General features: G+C 40.2%; 1 protein-coding gene across 2 annotated transcripts; it reads left to right on the forward strand.

Annotated features, from left to right (window-relative positions):
• Nucleotides 1-1,288: 1,288 nt before the first annotated feature.
• per3 (period circadian clock 3) lies at nt 1,289-19,267 on the forward strand. Of its 2 annotated transcripts, none has more exons than XM_053315168.1 (22): nt 1,289-1,436; nt 7,224-7,646; nt 9,333-9,493; nt 9,659-9,783; nt 10,083-10,281; nt 11,526-11,577; nt 11,921-12,069; nt 12,279-12,357; nt 12,451-12,557; nt 12,688-12,844; nt 12,996-13,104; nt 13,380-13,508; nt 13,604-13,712; nt 13,802-13,913; nt 14,034-14,173; nt 14,291-14,455; nt 14,619-14,870; nt 14,992-15,857; nt 15,952-16,141; nt 16,232-16,418; nt 17,341-17,491; nt 17,576-19,267. In XM_053315168.1, exons 2-22 carry the CDS (start codon nt 7,363-7,365, stop codon nt 17,696-17,698), a joined length of 3,846 nt encoding a protein of 1,281 aa, XP_053171143.1. In that variant the 5' UTR covers nt 1,289-1,436; nt 7,224-7,362; the 3' UTR covers nt 17,699-19,267. The 2 variants fall into 2 exon arrangements, with proteins under 2 accessions (XP_053171143.1, XP_053171144.1); XM_053315169.1 differs by having other exon boundaries at nt 13,604-13,697.
• The last annotated feature ends 1,249 nt before the right edge of the window (nt 19,268-20,516 follow it).

The following is a 20,516-nucleotide window of genomic DNA, read 5'->3' on the forward strand; positions in this document are numbered from 1 at the left end:
AGTCACACAGACAGTACTGGTCCTAATCAATCTTGAGTCTGGTAACTCCTAAACCAATTCAGGGAAATGATCTGGTGTTTCATCCACACTGCAATCACTGACACTTTTTAAGATTGTAACATTAGTAATTGCAAGCTATTTCAGTGCTTGGACAAAAGTGTTGTAGTTAACTTTTATAGACACCACTTGTTTACTTCAGTAGCTTTATCCTGTGAACCTGATAAACCAACCCCCAAGAGACCTAATCTTTACAAACTCTGCAACACTTACTACTGAACAAAAATATCGTTTTCTTAGCTATGATTATGTTGAGCTTTATGCTGAAGGCATTTGTAAAATTCCTGTACTCAGTGCTAGATTGACCCTTAAGGATTTCCTGGGTCCAAACCTTTGAATCTGCCCACTCAACTAAGTCGAGTTGATGATATCAGGCTTTTTTTTTTAGGGGGGGGGGTATCTAGTGTAAAAATGAGCTGTGGGACACATTATGAATGTGTTAGTGACTCTTTTGTAGTAACTTGATTGAACAGGTATTAATGTGAGAATATTGACAGTATAAGCACAAAATAAACTGAATTAATAAATATAATAATAATAATTTGTATCAGCTAAACACTCCCTATATCCCACCCCACCCAACTCCAAAAAGACTAGAGTGACTTTACGGCCCCTCCACAAGATAGAGTTTCAAGATTATATAATAACCACGCAAAACAAACAGCTAACATTACCACAGAGAACCTTGAGCCCTACAGTGTTTGACCACTTTGCACAGCTAGTACTTGAGCTTCTCGTACACTTTTACTACATTTCAAATGATATAAAAACTGTTTTTTGTATAGAACATCATTTTAGTCCAAATTCAAGAAACACAAAACATAAAAAGTGTGCGGATGCATGTGAACCTGTGTGCTGACTGGTGGTGTTGCATCTTATTCAGCAGCACTGATAATTGAATATCAAAAATTAAGAAAAGGTAAAAATCAAAACAGAACTTATGAACTGCTTTAACTGGATCGTACAGCGGCTCCGTTCATTCATTCAGTAGTAGTGAGGACTATGCAACGTTTAGTGAGTCGCTGCTCTAACAGGCTGCACCGGGATTGTTGTCCTCTCTGTTAGGTAACATGTATATCCACGTGAATCGCCTGTGCGCCATTGACAGACCGCTGTCCTGGACATGCCCACGTTTATGCCTCTGACCAATCACAAGATAGATGCAAATTTAGTCTATCCAATCACAGCTCAGCGGGCGGGGCTCTACTGCACCGGCCTCACGTTGCACAAATGTGTCAAGCGCTCTGAACTGGATGACGATTCAGCTACGTGACTAGGGCATAATTACACAAAAAATACATTTTAGTGCGGTCTGAGGAGCCGTTTAATGCAATTTAATTTGGGGATATTGAAGCTGAGACATACCTGGAATCGAAAAGGTAAATATTTCACCAGCAGTTCGAAGACTTGATGTGTCGTTTGCGATTTGGCATTGGAGCTAAGCTAGCTAACAACCTCGCCCTCAGTAGCGACCACTTAGAGTAGTGCATGTAAACAAATGAAATTTATTCGCGGTATTGTGGTATGAGTGGGTACTGTGTCTTTTTAGCCACATTTCACAACAGTCAACTGTTTCTAACTGTGAAAAGTTGTCAGTTGTGTCTATTACTGATATGTTAGACGAATAACATGTCTGCCATAAGTCAGAGAGCTGTAGTGACGCTGGGCTGAGCGACTTATTAAAACACTGCAAGTTAGCGGTTATTGATCTGACACTATATTCAGGCATACACCGCGCGCAGTTATACTGTGATGTTAGGAAGTACACTATCCAACAAGCTGCCAGCTAACATTATCTAGTAATAAAAGAGGAGTAAGCCTGTAGATCCACTTGAGGAATTGCATCTGTTCCATAAATTGCCAATGGCTACACTCAGTATTTATATTATAATATGTTACAAAATATTATTTGCTGCTGGCCAATTGTGGTTGTGTATATAATAATCTCATAATTGAATAGTAAATGTAGGTTGTGCTTTAGGTATCATTGCCATAGTAGCAGTGTCGATCGTCTAAAGTATAAGTTGGTGATTGGTCATTGAGGCTGTTGTCAGGTTACTGGGTTCATGTGGGGAGGGGGCGGTGAACTGTCAAATTAGTGTCAGGTTTGTTTTGAGTAGGAAGGGGTTGTGTGTGTTTTTTTGAAACCTGAAAAGGTTTTCCTTTTCCAGTGTATGAAAGCAGGTGTAACAGGTCAGCTATCACTGTTGACTTGAATAACTTTATTGGTTAGTTTGTCTGTGTGTGTGTTTATGACATTGTAGTGATTCACTGAAGTTTTTTTATATGTCCTATTTCAATATGTCGTCACGAGCTCTTGACACTACAACCGAGACCTCAACCCCATAAATATTTAATTTGTTGTCAGAGGTCAGTCAGTACATTGTCACCTAAAACTTCCTATAATAGTTGACCTTATATACTGTAGACAGACATATAGATATGATTGATTGATGCCCTTATGGGAAACTACAATAGTCACCACAGACTAACACATACAGCAGGGAACAAACCCTAACCTTATTGTGTAGATAGACCACATTACGTGTCATTATATAATATTGTGATTTCATAACCAAATGCTGTAGGCTTTGGGCTTTTACTTCAGCAAGTGTAGGGATTTTGTTCATATCTTATTGGTGTTGTGTATGTATGCAAGCATGGCTTGGTAGGCACTCATTCCACCGCACAGTTCAAATCACAAGACTCTGTCCTGTCTGAGAGGCTCATTGAGATAACAAGATCAGTTCTTTACTGGCTCACTATTTAAGTTGTTGCATCCATGTACAGTTTAAAGCAGACAGTATAAAAAGACAAAGCATTAATTGAACAGACGGAGAACACACAGTTAATTCATTTGATTGACTTGAGTACAGACATTGCATGGCTGTTCTTTGACTCTACACTTACTCAGGGCTTACTCAGTGTATATTGCCAGAAGTCAAAATAGGATTTTTTTTAGATACAGTTAAGAAATGTTTTCATTAGATTTTGATATAGAAATCATATTTTGTGTTGGCTTGACATTTGATAAGATAAACTGGCCTTAAATGCAGCAGTGGGTATTGTGTATTCCCATTCATAGCTAAGCTCACCACATGTCAAATAGAGCATGGCGATAATGAAATATTATTGCTTATCAACTTTCAAAGATGTTGTTTATTGATTTGCCAAATTATCACATCATTATTAGACACATTTTCTGTTGTCCAAAAGAATTAGGAAACTAATTAAAATTTAATAAAAATTGTGGAAGTTATTGTTTTGCACTTATTAAGGGTTTGCTCTCTTGTAATACTATACAGTGGAACAGTTTATTGCTTTGAAATACAGTGTGTTTAGTGAAGTTAGATGTTTTATCCAAGTGCCACACTGTGATGTAGATCAATAAATTAGAAAATGTTTGTATTTATAACATTTTTGGCTATATTGCCCATTCCTAAACCCAAATAAACTCTACTCCATCACACCTGTCACCTAAGAAAAGTTCATCAAAATGAACTTACAGGCAGGATAAAGGGCAGTCCTGCTCCATCAGATTTTTCCTTCTTATTATTGTTAAAAGTTCCTTTTAGCTATTTAATTTTGAATTTTGAATGTATAAATGGCTTCCATATGAAATTAAACAATTTAATTTCCAGAAAACATTAATAATAGTAAGATGTTCTTATTTGCATGTCTTTGTATGAAATGATCTATCAAACAGTGTGCCAATCACTAATTTAAACTCTCCTCTGAGAGGATAGGGAGTGGGAGTACAGAGTAGGTTCAGCACCTTGACCCATTATCGCCTTATCAGGTTTGTTTTTGTCCTGTATCGTTACAGCAAGACCAGAACATCACACCTCCACCACAGTGACCATGAGTTTGTGTCTGTGCATTTTGCTCACATAATACAGGTATAATTGAGCAAGCTGGTTATGTAATCCTGCAGTGTCGTCCCAATAAACGGCGCAGGATTTTTTCACTGGCTTCTGTTTGTGCTGCTCAGCATGTCTCCCTCTATCTTTCCCTCTCTCTCTCTCTCTCTCTGTTTCTCACCTGTCCAGTCTCACTGCTGTATATAGCTGCTGTTTTTGTTCTAATGGCCAAACTGCGACTGACTTGGGGGCAAGAGGAGGACAATCTCTTACAATAATAATTATTATGTGATTTGTTTTTATGAGCTGGACTTGGCAGTATTGATGGATGAAATGCGCCTAACATGTAAATTGTAGATGAGACTGACTCATTGCTCGGAAAGCAATGAGTCAGTTTGATGATAGTCAGATAGTCCAGTGAATTATGTAACAAGCCAGACTGTGTTTATTCACTTGCACTGCAAAAAATATTTTATTTGTTGATATTTGGCGTATATATAGTATCTTAAGAAGACTTTTTTTTTTTTTCTTTTTTTTTTTAAATGTCTCTGCAGCCTTTGCAGTTTTGGCATGTGTTATAGGTAGGGGTGTGACGATACACTCAGCTCACGAGATGAGACACGATATTGGGTTCACGAGATCAAGACGAGACAAGATTTTAACTATATTTTTAAGAAAACCAGTGAGGAAATACATGACTGTTCTTTTATTTGAAATTCACAAAATGGAAATTGAATTGAAATGTTTTAACTAATCATCTTGTAATGAATCACTTTAGTTCTACTTTCTAAATATATATTTATCATATGCAGTAGGCTATGCAGCACTGTAAAAGGTTTCTCCATATAGATATTTTATAGATGGATCATTTTGGTATTTATGGAAATAACAACCATAAATACAAAAGTTAGATACAATCACAAATACTAAAAAGTAAATTATAATGAGTAGAAACAATTCTAATATATATATATATATAAATTAAATAAAGAATCTAATTATCACAAATTATAGAACAACATATAAATGGTGTTATAATTTGTTAGTGTGACTCATTTTACTTTTGGCATCATTAGGCTTCCATAGATACTCCTCCTACTTCAGGCTCTTAGTGTAGAGACCTGAGGTCAATTTACCACTGTTCCTCTCCTCATCTCATACTTCTGACTGAGATCTTCTCAGCAGGTAGAAGCTGCAACAAGGTTAATGATCCACACGTAACATTATAAAAAGAAGACACGTGTAAATGAGCGAGGGATCATCTTTTTCCTTTTTTTTTTTTTTTTTGGTGTGCCCCTTAATTATAGCTTCGTGAGACAAAATTCACTTGACTCGTCACACCCCTAGCTATAGGTATTTGAAATTGGCTTTTATTTATCTGGTCTTAATAGATTTTTTTCACATTGCTTTGACTTTTCACATCAGTAAAATAGTTCCTAAGTGATGCCAGTAAGTCTGCACGCATAATACAGATGGGGACATTTGAAGACATTGAAACTGGTTCACCCCAATTGAATATTATAATCACTGAAGTTATTTGAGTTATCAGTTATACCTGTGCTCTTCCTGTTAAAATGTCTACTGCGAGAACAGTATACATACAGTAAAGTCTGTCAAACCGTATTCCGTACTTCTAAATGGTGTTAAAAGAAAAACCCCAAAAGACCTCACACAGAAAAAAAAAGAGTGAAAAAATGAGTAGAACTTTTTTCGAAAGATATTTGTTTTGCCTCTTTGTAAAGATAAAGTGTCACTAGCATTCATAAATCACAGTTTGTTTGAGGTCTGCAAGAACAGTGTACTATAAATTTAGTGCATAATGTATACACTCAGTGAGTAGTATGCAATTGTGAGACGGCACATGTGTCCGTCACATCATAAAACACAGGAAACCAAATGTAGAAGTATACATTCATTGATGTTGGAGTTAAGCAAGCTGCTGCTTTATCCTAACAATTTACAGTCCTAAGAATTTTAAACCTCTGTTAAGCCCATGTGCAACACTAAACCTTATCATGATGATTAAAGGGATAGTTCAGGTTTTTTGACATGAAGTTGTATGACATCCTCACCATCAGTGTGGTGCATCAGCAGTGGCTTTTACCCCACTGCGTTCTGTGAGCGGAGTTCTGGCCCGCTTTTGGTGTTGAAGAAAGTAGTTCCGGTTAGTTTCTGGGGTCACAAAGATAAAGCGTTTTGCTTCGAAAAACAATATGTGTTCAAAAGAGTAATACATTTGCATCACAAAATCGTTGTCTGTAAAAAAGTCAGACCTCACAATCACCTGGCACTATTTTCCCTCCCTTCGTATCACTGCGCGCTGCCGCCTGTTGACAGCTGGGCACCTTTCCATCAGCTGTTTCACGGTGTTGATGCATGACGCTGATGGTGAGGATGTCATACAACTTCATGTCAAAAAACCCGAACTATCACTTTAAGATATATTGTATTAATCATATTTTGCAGTCTCATAACACAAAACAAGCATGATATGTCTGAGGACTGGGAATCTCACTGGTGTCTGCATACCACTCAAACACAATATGAAACATAACAGGTAATTAAGATAAATTGTCCACAACTGCATTCATTAATTAAATAATTAATTTGAAAGCATCTTGTAGTCCCCTGCCTGTATGAGAATACCAATATGACGGGAGGTAGAGTGCTCTTCTGTGTTATTAATATCATGTCTCCAGCAGTGGAGAGCAGCAGCCTCTCCTCTGCACCGTTACCTCCGCTGTCCAAGACGCAGAGCGAACGTTTCTAAGGTGAAATACACTGAGTTATTTTCTTCACCTCAGAGTTGTGTAAGTATAAGTACTGCAGTGTGTGTTGGTCAGCCGCTGTAACGTTATTTAGTTCGGGTAATTATTTAGTAATTAAATCGAAAAATACCTGCAAGTGTCTTTTATGAATATGGACAACAAAATAGCACCTTATTCATTCCGTCAACATCACAATATTAATTATCATTAAGGAAATCAATTTTTAACATTTGTTAATTAATGCAGAATCATCTATGTCCTCATAACGGTGCATCTAGGAATCAGTCTTTTTCCTCTACCTCTAATGTGTCTGCAGGGGCTTGATTAGCTCCCTAACTGTGAACCACCATTATCCCATTCCAAACTGGACAGTGTTAAAACCACATGAGCTGTGTCATTACACATTTTCACAGGCATAGGACTCCCACAGCTAAGAAATGATCTGGTTGATTATCAGCAACTGCTGGTTCTTTCCTGCTCTTAATCCAGTTCTGACATTGTTTTTTATGATCTCTTTTTGTTTTCTTGTATTTCACAGTGCTGAAGGGAGACCCTAACATCCAACATTCAGCACTGATTGAATGAGAATTCATTTATCGTCACCACATGGAACCCATTCCCCTTGCTGAGCATATGAAGATCCTTACTGACCACTGTAATTGGACAAAATACTATTAATGTGTGACCAAAGTGCGGAGATGCCAGGTGGAGACAGCGGTCCAGATGGGGAGGAGCCTGCGTTACTGTTGGCCACACAGGGCCATGGGCAAGAGAGGGTGCCATCAGGGCAGCTGGAAGGAGGGGCACAGTCTGAGCACCTCAGGGGAGAGGAGAGCGGAGGTTCAGGTGGAGAGGTGGGGCAGGAAGACGAGGAGATGACGAGCGGTTCGCATGACCTCTCCTCCTCAGCCAATCATAGCCCTGGTAGCACCATAGGATCCACCTCAGTCTCCACCAAGAGGTATTTGCTTTTTCATACTCTTGATTCCACATGCCCTGACTTCTTGACCTATGTTGATGTTCGATCACAGCATACCATAGCACTTACTTTGAGGATTATGACATCATACTCTAATTCTGTCTAAATGCTGAGGTCTCAGTAAATCAATGATATCACTAAAAATTGATCCAAAGAGCGAGACACATGAGCAATCAGACAAACGTTTTCAGTTTAGTCAGACTGGCTATCACGTAATCTGGAGGTGAAACTGAAAGTGATTGAAGCTGTAATGTTGCTCATTGTCCAACAAATTCCACATAGCTCAAGGCACATATGGTAAGTCAAAGTACAACTTCATCATAGCTATTGGAACTGATGCCTGTGAAGTAGGCCTGCACGATTAATCGAATTTTCATCGTCATTGCGATGTGAACGTTCGCGATGAACCCATCGCAAAAGCTGGTCTGTAATGCGATAAATTGGCCACGCACACTTTTTTTTTTTCGTGGCGTCCAAAACATTTTGCCTTGTAACAGTAGACCAATAAAATTGATGAGTAGTTCACAGAGGTCCAATGAAATTGTGTGATAAATCAAGCACGCTTTATTATTGTAAATCAGTCATTTGTACTGACTCTCATCAACATGGAAAATACTCGAAGAAAATCATATGATGCGGCTGTTACGTACTTTATTATTTTTTCACTTTGCTTCATGGTTGATACACGTTGTCGTCCGACTCGTTCATAGGAGAGAACGGGAGAGTTCGCTCAGTAGGTAAGTTTTAATTCAAAGCAAGACGTACAATGACAGGTGCCAACGAGGTAGATTACTCCAGTAAAAGTAAGACTTAGTTTAATGACTTAGAAGTCGCCAAATGACTTACTTTAACGAATTTCGTTAGTTTATATAATGCAGATTTGTAAAATATTACTTTTATGAGGGTCACAGTCACAGACTGTAGAAACTTAGCATTTGATAATTGTGATAGCGGTGCAGCAGATGTATTGAAGTCCTTGCAGCACGCTGTATGCAAACTAATATTAAGCATATATCCTATTCATTACAATGTCCATGGACATAAATTGAGTTCTTTTGCCTTAATAATGATAAAATAATACACAATAAATGCGTGATGGCTGTCAGGCATTGCCAGACCAACCATAGCTAATATCTCATATTACAACGTGGGACACCTGAGGCTTAAAATCCGGCGCGGCTTGTACAAGTACAAAATTGATTTTCTTTCTAAAATTAGAGCATGCGGCTTTTAATCAGGTGCGCTCTGTAGTCCGGAATTTGCGGTAATTACAATCAGCTATTCAGTGTTTTAGAGTACCTAAAAGCAGGGAATCTTTTAAAGCTGAAAATCTGAAAGAGACAGGAACTGTATGCAAACTTTAAATATTTTCTTATTTATCGCAAGTCATATCGTCATCGCAATATTGAACAGTGTGATCGCACATCGCACATTTTGCTGATATCGTGCAGGCCTACTGTGAAGTAAACATCGCTAATAATTGGGATTCTTATCAGCATTGGCGATCTGCAATAATATAAAGTATACAGCATTTGTGCCGTATATGATATACAAAAAAAACCAATCAAAACCACTGACATATTCTCAGGTTTTAACATGCACCAAATCTACTGCATTGTCCTGACCTAATTAATGTAATTTTTATTTTATGTCTAATTGTGTGTTTAGCAGTGAGCATGTAAATGGTGGAAAGGAGCAGACTCACAGAGAGGTGATGACCACAGTGGCTGAGATGAAGAAGAGGCTTCCATCAGATAAACGCAGCCGTAGCAAAGCTAGCACTGTGGAGGCCTTACATTACGCACTTAACTGCGTCAAGCAAGTACAAGGTAACCTGGCTTAACACACAGACTGATGAACATGTTTTTTTTCATTGAAACAATTTTTTTTCTTTAACATTAAGAATAGCAGAATAGAATTTTTACTAAACTATCCTGATCATCCGGTGTCATTTCAAAGCAGCACTTGTGTTTGGTTTGTGTTGTCCTCTGTAGCCAATAGTGAGTACTACAAACTGCTGATGAAAAACGGCCAGGACGAGAGGAGAGATGCCACTGTCTGCACCCTGGAAGAGTTGGAGAGAGTCACCTCTGAACAAACCCTAACCCTTAAAAACACGGTAATACATCACACACACACACTTAAACAACACTACACATAGGAACTGATGTTATTATCATTCTTGCCCTAATTGTTGCATAAACTCAAGTTATGACAAGACGTAACTTAGTAGACAGTCTTAAAGCATTTAAAACAAACACACTTGCATACATGCATGCACATGTACATTAACTTTATTTGGTGGGCGTGTGAGTGTACGTGTGTTTACTGCCTTTGTGTGTGTGTGTGACTTGGCTTGCTTGTGTGTGTGTGTGTTTCTACATGTGCGTGCGTCCGTCTCCCTGTATCTGTGTGTAGGACTCGTTCATGGTGGTTTTCGCACTGTCGAGCGGCCGTGTGCTGTACGCGTCAGAGCAGGCTCCCAGCATCCTGTGCTGCAAGAGGAAGTTCCTGGAGTCGGCCAAGTTTGTGGAGCTGCTCTTTCACCAAGATGTAAATGTCTTCTATTCACACACGGCGCAGCCACATCTGCCACCCTGGAGCAACTCACACACAGGTGTGTTTGTACTGAATGTTCTGTTATTATTTTTTATTTTGTACATTTAAGGCCAGGATGAACCTTCAAGTTCAGTTTGTTATGTAGGTTACAGTTGTTGCTTTTATTTCATTTAGTTTTATTTCATGTTGGGTAATTATAGATTTTTATTTAGTTTTTCCTCTTTATTACAATTTTAGGTTTGTGTTTAGGTTTGTGTCTGTACAGATACTAACAAATAACCGACACAGAACAAGCAAATACTATAAGGCTGACTCTATAAACATTTAGCCTTTTTTTTTTTTTTTTACTTCATCTTGCTCTACAAAATGAAGTCCCCCCGGCCTCCCCCCACCCCACCCAGTGTATAGTTACACTGCTTGTCAAATTTTTCCACTTTTTATTGTAATTACATAGTTTAATGTCTCAATGTAAAAAGACATTTAAAAACTATTAAAGTTTTTCTTTTTAAAGAAATCATGTATCTATTTGTTTAACAAAATGTAAACAACATTGTGAACTAATCAATTGAGCCACCGCTTTAGTTCTTCACTGTCCCGCTTTTTATCCAGTTCCTCCCAAACCTATTGAACCAGCTCAATAACTGTACTGGTCATGATTTGAAGTCCATTGTGTTGTTCTTTCCCTCTGACATAGCCTGGAGGTATGTTGTGGGTCATTATCTTGAAGTAGGATGAACCCCTGACCAACTAGGCGTTGACCAGAGGGTGATGTATGGCTCTGCAAAATGCCGTGATAGCCCATTTAGTCACAAGGTGCCAAGTCTGGATCCAGAAAAAAATCCCTGCACCATCACGCTCTCTCATCAATGCCTTAATACAAACAGAGGGTTTGTAAGTAATCAACAAAAGTTCAGTCACGTGTAGGAATTGATGCATCAACTTTCAAGGCTACAGAAAAGCAGTGAGTTTTTCAACCCATTACTTGATCCCAAAAAAATAAAGTTTACATTATTTTCAGTTTTTGGTAACCTATACCTTTTTTTTTTACCTCTTATTTTGTACCATTAAAGATCAGTAGCTAGACCTGAACTGCTTAAATTTCAATAAAAAATAGAAAAAATTGGGGTTTTCTAAAACTTTTGACTAGTCGTTTTTATTTGACTTTTATATGATTTTAGGGTTCGGGTTAGTTTGAGGTTAGGGTTAGAGTTAGGGTTAGAGTTAGGGTTAGTACAGGACTGCACATCTTTGTGAATTATAATGGACAGATAAATAACACTTCACTGTTCTTTGTCTCTGCAGCAGGCGTTTTGTTTGACTGTGCCCAGGTCAAGTCTTTCTTCTGCAGAATCAGGTCAGTAGTTGTTTGGTATCTTAATGCTATTAAGGCAAAGTCCTCTACAAGGCCTCACGTAAATCTGTGAAAGTAACGTGCTTTACAGGAAAATATGAGCTCCACAGATTCTTGAAGAAAATTAGAAATGACCCAGAATTACCAGTTTTTACCAATAGGTGTCAGTAAAGCACATGAAAACCACTTTTCAAATCAGCATGCAACCCGACCACCATATGGGACTTTATGAGCCATACAGTTAAAGATAGAACCAATTAGCTCAGATCCACATAGAGATTAAGTAAGTTTGTAATATGGCCTATTCATTCATGGAAATTTAAATGTGAATGAATGTTTTTTTTAGGGGTGGGAAGGACCGTGAGGGTGAGATGCGTTACAACCCGTTTCGGATCACACCTTATCTGCTGAAGGTGCAGGGAACAGGAAGCAGTGGGGACGAGGAGGAGCCGTGTTGCTTGGCTCTCGCTGAACGAATCATCTCTGGATATGAGGGTATAATTATAATTTTTATTATTATTTTTATTATGAGGACCACAAACTGTATACAGCTCAGTGAATAGTTAACAACAAACTGTATATTTACTCACATATTTGTATGTGTTTGCTTATTTCTGATGGAAGATATGTATTTAATTTTATGAAATATATTCATCAGCACATGAGAAAGTTCTTATTATCTATCATATTGTTCACTTGTACAGCACCTCGGATCCCCATGGACAAGCGAATTTTCACCACGACACACTCACCTGGGTGTGTTTTCCTGGAAGTGGATGACAGGTCAGTACACACTCTCAGATGTGCACAAAGTTCATGTTGAGCTATAAATTGGTGGTGTGTTGATTAAGCTAATTTGATGATGACTACCCACAGGGCTGTGCCATTGCTTGGATACCTTCCTCAGGATCTGATTGGCACATCGTTGCTGACCCACATTCACCCAGAGGACCGACCCCTCATGCTGTCTATGCACAGGAAAGGTGAGCGCGAAAGGAGGTTATTTTTTTTGTTTTGTTTTATAATGAGCAGGTTTCTAACCTTGCGTATAGATCCTGTCATCATATTGATATATGAATGTGTCTTTTTCCCTCTTCGTCATACCATGTGTAGTGTTGAAGTATGCGGGCCAGCCTCCATTTGAGCACTCGCCGGTGCGTCTGCGCTGTCAAAATGGAGATTACATCACCTTGGACACCAGCTGGTCGAGCTTCATCAACCCTTGGAGCCGAAAGGTGGCCTTCATCATTGGAAGGCATAAAGTCAGAACGTAAGGACAAACTTACACAATCTGAGAACCACACACAGATAAAAAAACAAAAAAAAAAAACAATTTATATTAACAGATAAAGTCTCAGTGATGTCTGTGTGCTCAGGTGGAGGGTTAGTTATGTGTATGACATTGTCTTATTTGTCTCCAGGAGTCCACTGAATGAGGACGTGTTTGCTGCTCGGCCTAAGGAGTATTTCCCAATCACACATGAAGAAATAAAAGATCTGCAAGGAAAGATCTATAAACTCTTCCTGCAGGTGATTATTTCAGTGCTACAAAAATAATAAAACTTAATGTTGATTATTATTGATGTATTCATTTTCTCATTAATTAAGAGTAAAGATGAAATATTTGCAGGTTAAAGCTTCAGTAACATTTTTGTCTTTTCCATATCATTATGAAAGGAATCCTTTTTATTGCCCTAGCATGAACATAACTACACACACAGAGTACAAACACACACATATCTTTTGTGTGTGTGTTGTGTCAGAGTTTCCACTAATCTTCAACACTTTGTGTTTTTTATCCACAGCCGGTCCATAACAATGGTTCCAGTGGTTACGGCAGTTTAGGAAGCAACGGCTCTCATGAGCATTACATCAGCGTAGCTTCTTCCAGTGACAGTAATGGTAACCTGTGGGAGGATGCACATCGGGAACCGGTGAGACATCAGTGATCACTAGCCAGGAAGCCAATATACCGGTGCCAAGATTAATCATGCTGATCCATTATATGTGTGTGTGTGTATGATTGCAGATGACTCTGCACCAAATCTGTGCTGAGGTGAACAGTGTCAAGAGTTGGGGCCAACAAGCCTATCGGGATTCCAGCCACAAAATTGCTCTTCTTGGTAAACCTGCCACAGGTAATGCAACCCAAAACATTTTGAAAAATGCATACTTTTAAGTTTGTGAATGTTATAATATTGGCTAAAATTACAATTTATTCTTCCAGCACGTCAGCCCCCTGGAGCCTCAAAGCCTGAGGTCAGAGATCGTGAAGAAGGCAGGAAGCAAACACACATTCCCTCCTACCAGCAGATCAACTGTGTGGACAACATTATCAGGTGTGTGATGGTTGTATGGTTGTGACGCTTTTAGATCATTTCAGTTTTTTACATGCTAAAGCACCTATCACACTATTATTTGCCTGTCTGATGTGTGTTAATGTTATTTGTGTGTTGTAGATATTTGGAGAGCTGTACAGGTCCAGCCCTTAAGCGGAAGAGTGAATCTCAATCCCTGGCCACCTCTTCTTCCTCATCGTCTACCTCAGAAGATGACAAGCCCGCTGGAGCCACTGACACAGCTCAGGCCAACTCAGATGGTATAAACAGACACACACGTTCACACACTCTTCTGTCACCATTTAGATTTAAATTTGTTGTATTTTTTGCAAAAGCAATTTCAGCTGTTCTTCATGTAGTGTCTCCTTTGTGTCCAGTGGTGGTGTTGAACGGTAAGGTGTCGGTGGGCACTACAGCAGCAGCAGTCGTTGGAGCACCTCTAACAGACATCACCATGTCCACCAAGGCCATGAGTGTGGTCTCTGTCACCAGCCAGTGTTCATACAGCAGCACCATCGTCCATGTACCCCAGCCTGAATCAGGTACACAAACATGCTTTTTTATCATCAGATGCTCTTTTGCAACTGTAGATCTCACATTTTAATAAACCGCATATGGGAGTGAAAGCTCCATTTTAACAAACATTCAGGAATTTGTGGATGGAATAAAGGCCTTTAAACTGTTTTCCTTGGTGCTGTCCCACAGAGGCCACAGCACTGGAGGATGCCCCAATGGGCAGTGAGCCCACCGATGCTCCTCCGACCTCTGTCCGTACAGCCCCGAGCCCTGCCACAGAAGAGAAAAGGTTTGTAGGTCTCACCAAGGAGGTACTATCGGCTCACACCCAGAAGGAGGAGCAAGAATATGTGGATCGATTCCGCCATCGCATCCTCCAGAGCCCCTACAGTTCCCATCTGCAGCTGGACAACAGCTCTATGGCTCACTCCCACCACCGAGGTATATATTTAAATGAAAAACAGCATGTGTGGGTTTAGAGTATGCCCAATATGATTTTTAAAGAGATATCTTGACTTTTTCAAACAAACTTATTCTGCAGCCTATATCCATTTCACTACAGGTGACTATGTGCGTCCAGTGAGTGCTTCTGGGTGGAACTGCTCTCGGAGAGGAAAGCCCAGACCCAAGCGCCCTAAACCACAGGGCTCCTCAGACAGCTACACCTCCCCAGCTGGTCCGCCTCGCCATGTTCCTAACTCCTGGCCCTCCTCAGAGTCCTCCCAGCCCCATATGTGTTCGCCCTACAACCAGGCATCTCCACTCCAGGCGCCATTCTTTCCCATGATGGCTACCCAACCTGTCCCACAGCAACCACCTGCACCACAACAACTACCTGGAGCCACTCCTATGGTGTTGCAGCCTCCTGACCAAACCCAGCTCAGCTACAACTTCAACATTAAGCAGTCTACTCAGAACCTGCCAGGCATACAACCAATCCAGATGGAGCCCATCCAGAACCTGCAGAACATTCAAAACTTCCACACGCTACAGGCCATGGCTCAAGCCCAGAACATCAATCCTTACATGACTCCAGTCATGGCTGTCATCCTGCCCAACTTCCAAACTTTCACTCCAGCCTACCCGTCCATTTACCCACCGTCCACCCCCTCTTATCTGCCCCAAGCACCGATCAATATGACAGGATTTGCCCCGGACAGTGCCCCCTTTGTTCAGCCCCAATTCCAATGTCAGCCTGGCCCCCAATCACAGACCTCCCCAGGCCTTCTGCTTTGCTCACCCAGAGCCAGCTCCTCTATTGGGGAAGAGGAGGAGGCAGCTGGCCCCCGGGCTTTGTTCTCCAGCTCTCGCTCAAGTTCTCCCCTTCAGCTCAACTTGCTGCAGGAGGAGCTGCCCAAGCTGAGTGAAGGGCAGAGTAGCACCGGGCACAACCACGCTGAGAGCCTCCACGAACAACACACTAACGAGGTGAGTCTGCTGTTTTACAACCCCTGTCAGCCCTCCAGTTGTGTTCACATTGCACTTAGTTTAATTCTGACTGTTAAAACTTTTCTGTGGTCAGGGTGGCGCCCCTAGTGAGTCTGGGAACCATGATGCCCAGTCAACAACCAGCGAGCTGCTTGAACTGTTGCTGCAGGAGGATGCCAGGTCTGGGACTGGCTCAAATGCCTCAGGGTCTGGGTCAGGGGAGTCTGGCTCACTAGGATCTGGATCTGGCTCCGGCTCCAATGGAACCTCCACCTCGCACACCGGTAAGAAGGAAAACACTCACTCAACTCAAATGGATTTTGCATTGAATAGAAGTGTGAAGTGACTGACACAGAGCTCTTCCTGGGTTACAGGCAGCAGCAACAGCAGCAAATACTTTGCCAGCAATGATTCATCAGACACATCACGCAAAGCTCGCAAGAGCCAGGAAGCACCGGCAGAACACCAACACACCTTCAACACTCAGGTGGAGAACTCGCTGTGGGGCATGATCCAGCACACTCCGGAGCGCGTCATGATGACGTACCAGATCTGCACCAGGTACAAACACACAACACTGCCCTTTTCTTTTCATTCCGCTCTTGATGAATAAAAAAGGTCAGTCCTGTCAAAACGTTTTTTTGGCTAATGCCACTGATTTGGTTTGGCTCCACTGATTAAAGTGGGGCCAGAAAAGCAACATGCCTCAAACTTTCAACCCTCATAGAGCAGTGCAGCAGTACTTTCATTCTTTCCTGTCAAGTCAATTGTTCCTTCACTGTTAGAACATTGTGATTTGTACTGGAAACAAACTAAAATATGTTACCTAATTGAAATATTTTCTTTTTAGGGGGGCATACTTAGAACATGCTTTTTTCACCTTTTGCAAAACCTGTTTGTGGATGATCATGAAACTAAACTGTATACAGTGTCACTTAAAATGTATTGTAACATTAGAATATTTACTTACATTTCACAATCTCAAGAAGGATCAGCTGGTGTGATTTCAAGAGCTTTCAACTGAATAACAACACTGCTAAAATGCCCTTCTCCTCTGTTTTTTAATCTCTTGTCGAACTGTTTGAAGCTTACGGAGTCACAACTTTTTAAACTTTTGAAGTCAAATCTCTTTGAAGCAGATAGTTGTGGGATCCCAGAAACATTTGCAACAGTTCTTAGAGGCTTGTCATTATTTTCATTACATAATGTGACACCATTTGACTGCTTGACAGTTTTTTGATGACTCTGCCTCACTGATCCCCATAATCTTCACACAAAGTTGGTGTCATTGCTGCTTCTCAACACTTATGGCCAACTGTTGAAACAGTGTTTTTTATCATTTGTGTGTCTTCATCCCACCTTTTTTGAAGGTAATTTATGGAAAAACCGTTTTGTCTTACATTTGTAGGGTGATGTTTTCTTTCTCTATCGACACCATTCCTTTTAATTCTTCTTCTTCTATCTTGTCTTTCCTCTCCTCCAGGGACCAGAATGAGGTGCTGGCAGAGGACCGAGAGAAGCTGCGGGTTCTTCAGCCCCTCCAACCCTGGTTCAGCCAGGAGCAGAGAGAGGAGCTGGCTGAGGTTCATCCCTGGATCCAACAGCACACTATCCCACAGGAGATAGACACACAGGTTGGTATCCGCACACACACATACAAATTCTCTTTACTCTTCTGCTCACCTGAAACAAACATGTAGCATATTTTTATCTCTCAGGGTTGTGTGAGCTGCAGCTCAGGTGCAGTGGGGGCCCACCCCTCTCACCCCCCCGCCCCCGATAGCTCGTCCCCTTTGGACAGCCCTCAGCAGGATTCAATTGGACCTGGGGTAGACACTTGAAAGACCCAGCACCCAAAACAACAACAACCAACCACCCTGCTCACAGTGAAACCAGCCCTGCCTGAAAACCTCGACAATTCCCACCACACATCTCTTCTGACCAATCTGGAGGAGTGGGTTCCTACGCTTTAGTTTATCTTGATTTGTAAAGGTGTCAGAGGTTGGACCAGGCCCTGAAGGGACACAGGAGATGAGGAACATGGGCATTTTTACTGGCATTTACTCTAAGTCAGCCTAAAGTGACTGCCTTTATTGGACCATGAATATTATACCTCTCTTCTTATTGTGTTTATAGAGCCTCTGTAAGGCTTAGTTTGTATTTAATACTGACCACATCCTTTGGCACCACTTGATGCCCATTATAGGAAACGGGGTCCTATGGTTGCTGCCCCCTGAACATGATCACTGTGTACACCAGCTGTGACCAGGTGATGAGACAAAGACAGTGCTGGCCCAGTTGGAGTATCAGAACACACGTCAGACTCTTTCTTCACTGACATGGTTGTACAGTATGTATACCACATCAACTCCTTCAGTGACATTACCACAGTTGACACATGGTAGCTTGTTTTTTGTTTTGTTTTTTGGAGGGGGGGGGGCGTTTGGATGGACACTAAGACAAAGACACATTTGCTGCTCTGTTTATAATGTTCAAATTCTAATCTTGTAAATTATTTGTTACTGGAGTGTATTCTCTTATTCCATAGGTTGGTTTTCTCTCGTCCAGAATATCTTTTTTTTTTTTTTGTGTGTGTTATTTTGACTCATGGACAACAGCAAACATGTTGATCATTGCAAATTGAATTTGGAGCGACCACACAAGTCCCACTTTCATTGCTTAAAGCGTCCAGTACTGAGTCCTTTCTCTGCCCAGTATCCTGGTCATCAACTGCACAGTACCTGTAGCTGACCTCTAATTGTAAAAACACAGCGTGGCCCCAAATTTCCTCTGATCTTGGGTTTACTTATTGAATGAATTTCCTCTTAGACTCTGTTTCTGTCTGTTTGACTGGCTGTGTCAGTGTGTGTCTGTGTGTAAATGTGTAAAAAAGAGAGGCAGAGAGGAATTGACAAACCCGTTGTAATTCTGTGAATGTTGACGTTCTTTTTCTTGTACTGGATTCAGATTACAGTCGAGCTTGTGTGTGTGTGTGTGTGTGTGCGTGCGTGTGTGTGCGTGTGCGTGTGTGGATTGATTGAGAGCTGCTTCCTTCGATACAGTTGTCCATAAACGCAAGACAGACCAGGGTTTTCTACGGTTTTTAGATTGAAAGTATATTACAGTACCATGTATTTTATAGAAAATGTACACAAAACAGAACTTCACAAAAGTGTATAAAAAGCCATTTGTCTTGAATTCAGGGAGTTTGTGACACAAAGGAATGAATAAATGAACTATGACCTAATGTGTCCTTCAGTGTGATTTATTAACACTAATGGATGATGTACAACTTCTACACCCATCAGATCTACCAATAGTTGCAGACTCAACAAAAAAACGTAAAAAGAATCAGCAACCAAGTACGTACATGATTTACACCACAACCGAGGAGGTATACCTGAGGACACCAAGGCCACAGCCTCCATATTGCTTTTGGATATTTGTTGATGTATGATGATATGAGGTTGAATTGACTATCTACAAAGACTAAATGGTGAGTTTTTGAAACAGATTCTGAGATTTTGTAGACTAAATATACATCATGATCGTTGACAAAAAAGCATGAGTCACCACCAATAAAGAAGTATTATGATTCTTGACTTTAATTCTTAGAATTTGTTAGGATTATTGTTATTCTTTACAAATGTTTATATGTATATTATATTGATGTGCTTTTACTTTTGTATGTACGAATTCTCCCTGTGTAAAAATGTAATTGAGTATATTTAAAAACTGAAGGTATATCATACTTGCATACTTCTTGGTGCCCCTGTTACCCCATACTAGGTGATGCCACCAAAGGAAAAAAGTCACTTTCAGCCACACACAAGATGATAGAATAGGAAAAATGTATAAGTATGTTTATAAAGCACTATAGACATGACTGTGTGCATAGCATTTCTCTGGCAGAATAATTTTACTGATATTGTGGAGAAGGCTTTTAAATTAATATTTCTATAATTCTAGCATCCTGCCTCAAAACCTTGTCCGTTTTCTACATTAGTGATAGCAAATCCTAATTTTTATGTTCAACTTTTGTTGGATAGCCAGGTGGAAAAAAATGCTTTGAAACTCAAAGCATTTTCCAAAGCAGACATTTTGACCTGTCAAACACAGGTGCAGCTAATAATATTTCTGATTTATGAACTGCATTGCTGTACTTGCTGGAATGAAACCATTGTTAATATTAGCTCCACTGGTGTGTTTTCTGCAATGGTAAGTCAAAATGACAGCTGTGAAAACATCTATGAAATAGATTAAATGACATGTGAAGTACAAATTGGACCAACAGTTCCAAAATATGCGAAGCTTGGAGACCACTGAGATCCAATATTATTACAGTAATAAACAGTGAATTACATTTACTGTATGATACACACATTCAATGTCAGCACAGGTATCTCATATTAACAACATTTCTATTAACAATCTATATCAAAAATGGACTTTTAATACATGTAATAACCAAACAAAAAAGAAATTCCACAAATCAAAAATGCAGTCTGAGCATCAGAATAAACAGCTTCATCTGTCAGTTAGCATACAGTTAATCAAAGCCTACAGGAAGCAGCACACACTGACTGTAGTGCTTCAGTGGTGTTTCAGTCCAGTCAGTTAAGCCAAGATGAAATATGTGAGTAAACAAAGTGAAAAGCA

The sequence above is a fragment of the Scomber japonicus genome, chromosome 3 (assembly GCF_027409825.1).
Source record: "Scomber japonicus isolate fScoJap1 chromosome 3, fScoJap1.pri, whole genome shotgun sequence".
NCBI lineage: Eukaryota > Metazoa > Chordata > Actinopteri > Scombriformes > Scombridae > Scomber > Scomber japonicus.

Excerpts from the sequence above, each read along its gene's own strand:
- per3 (XM_053315168.1), top strand. The coding sequence starts at position 7,363 with ATGTGTGACCAAAGTGCGGAGATGCCAGGTGGAGACAGCGGTCCAGAT. Across the intron at positions 7,647-9,332 it reads ACCTCAGTCTCCACCAAGAG|CAGTGAGCATGTAAATGGTG; the intron begins GTATTTGCTTTT and ends TTGTGTGTTTAG. Across the intron at positions 14,456-14,618 it reads TGTACCCCAGCCTGAATCAG|AGGCCACAGCACTGGAGGAT; the intron begins GTACACAAACAT and ends GCTGTCCCACAG.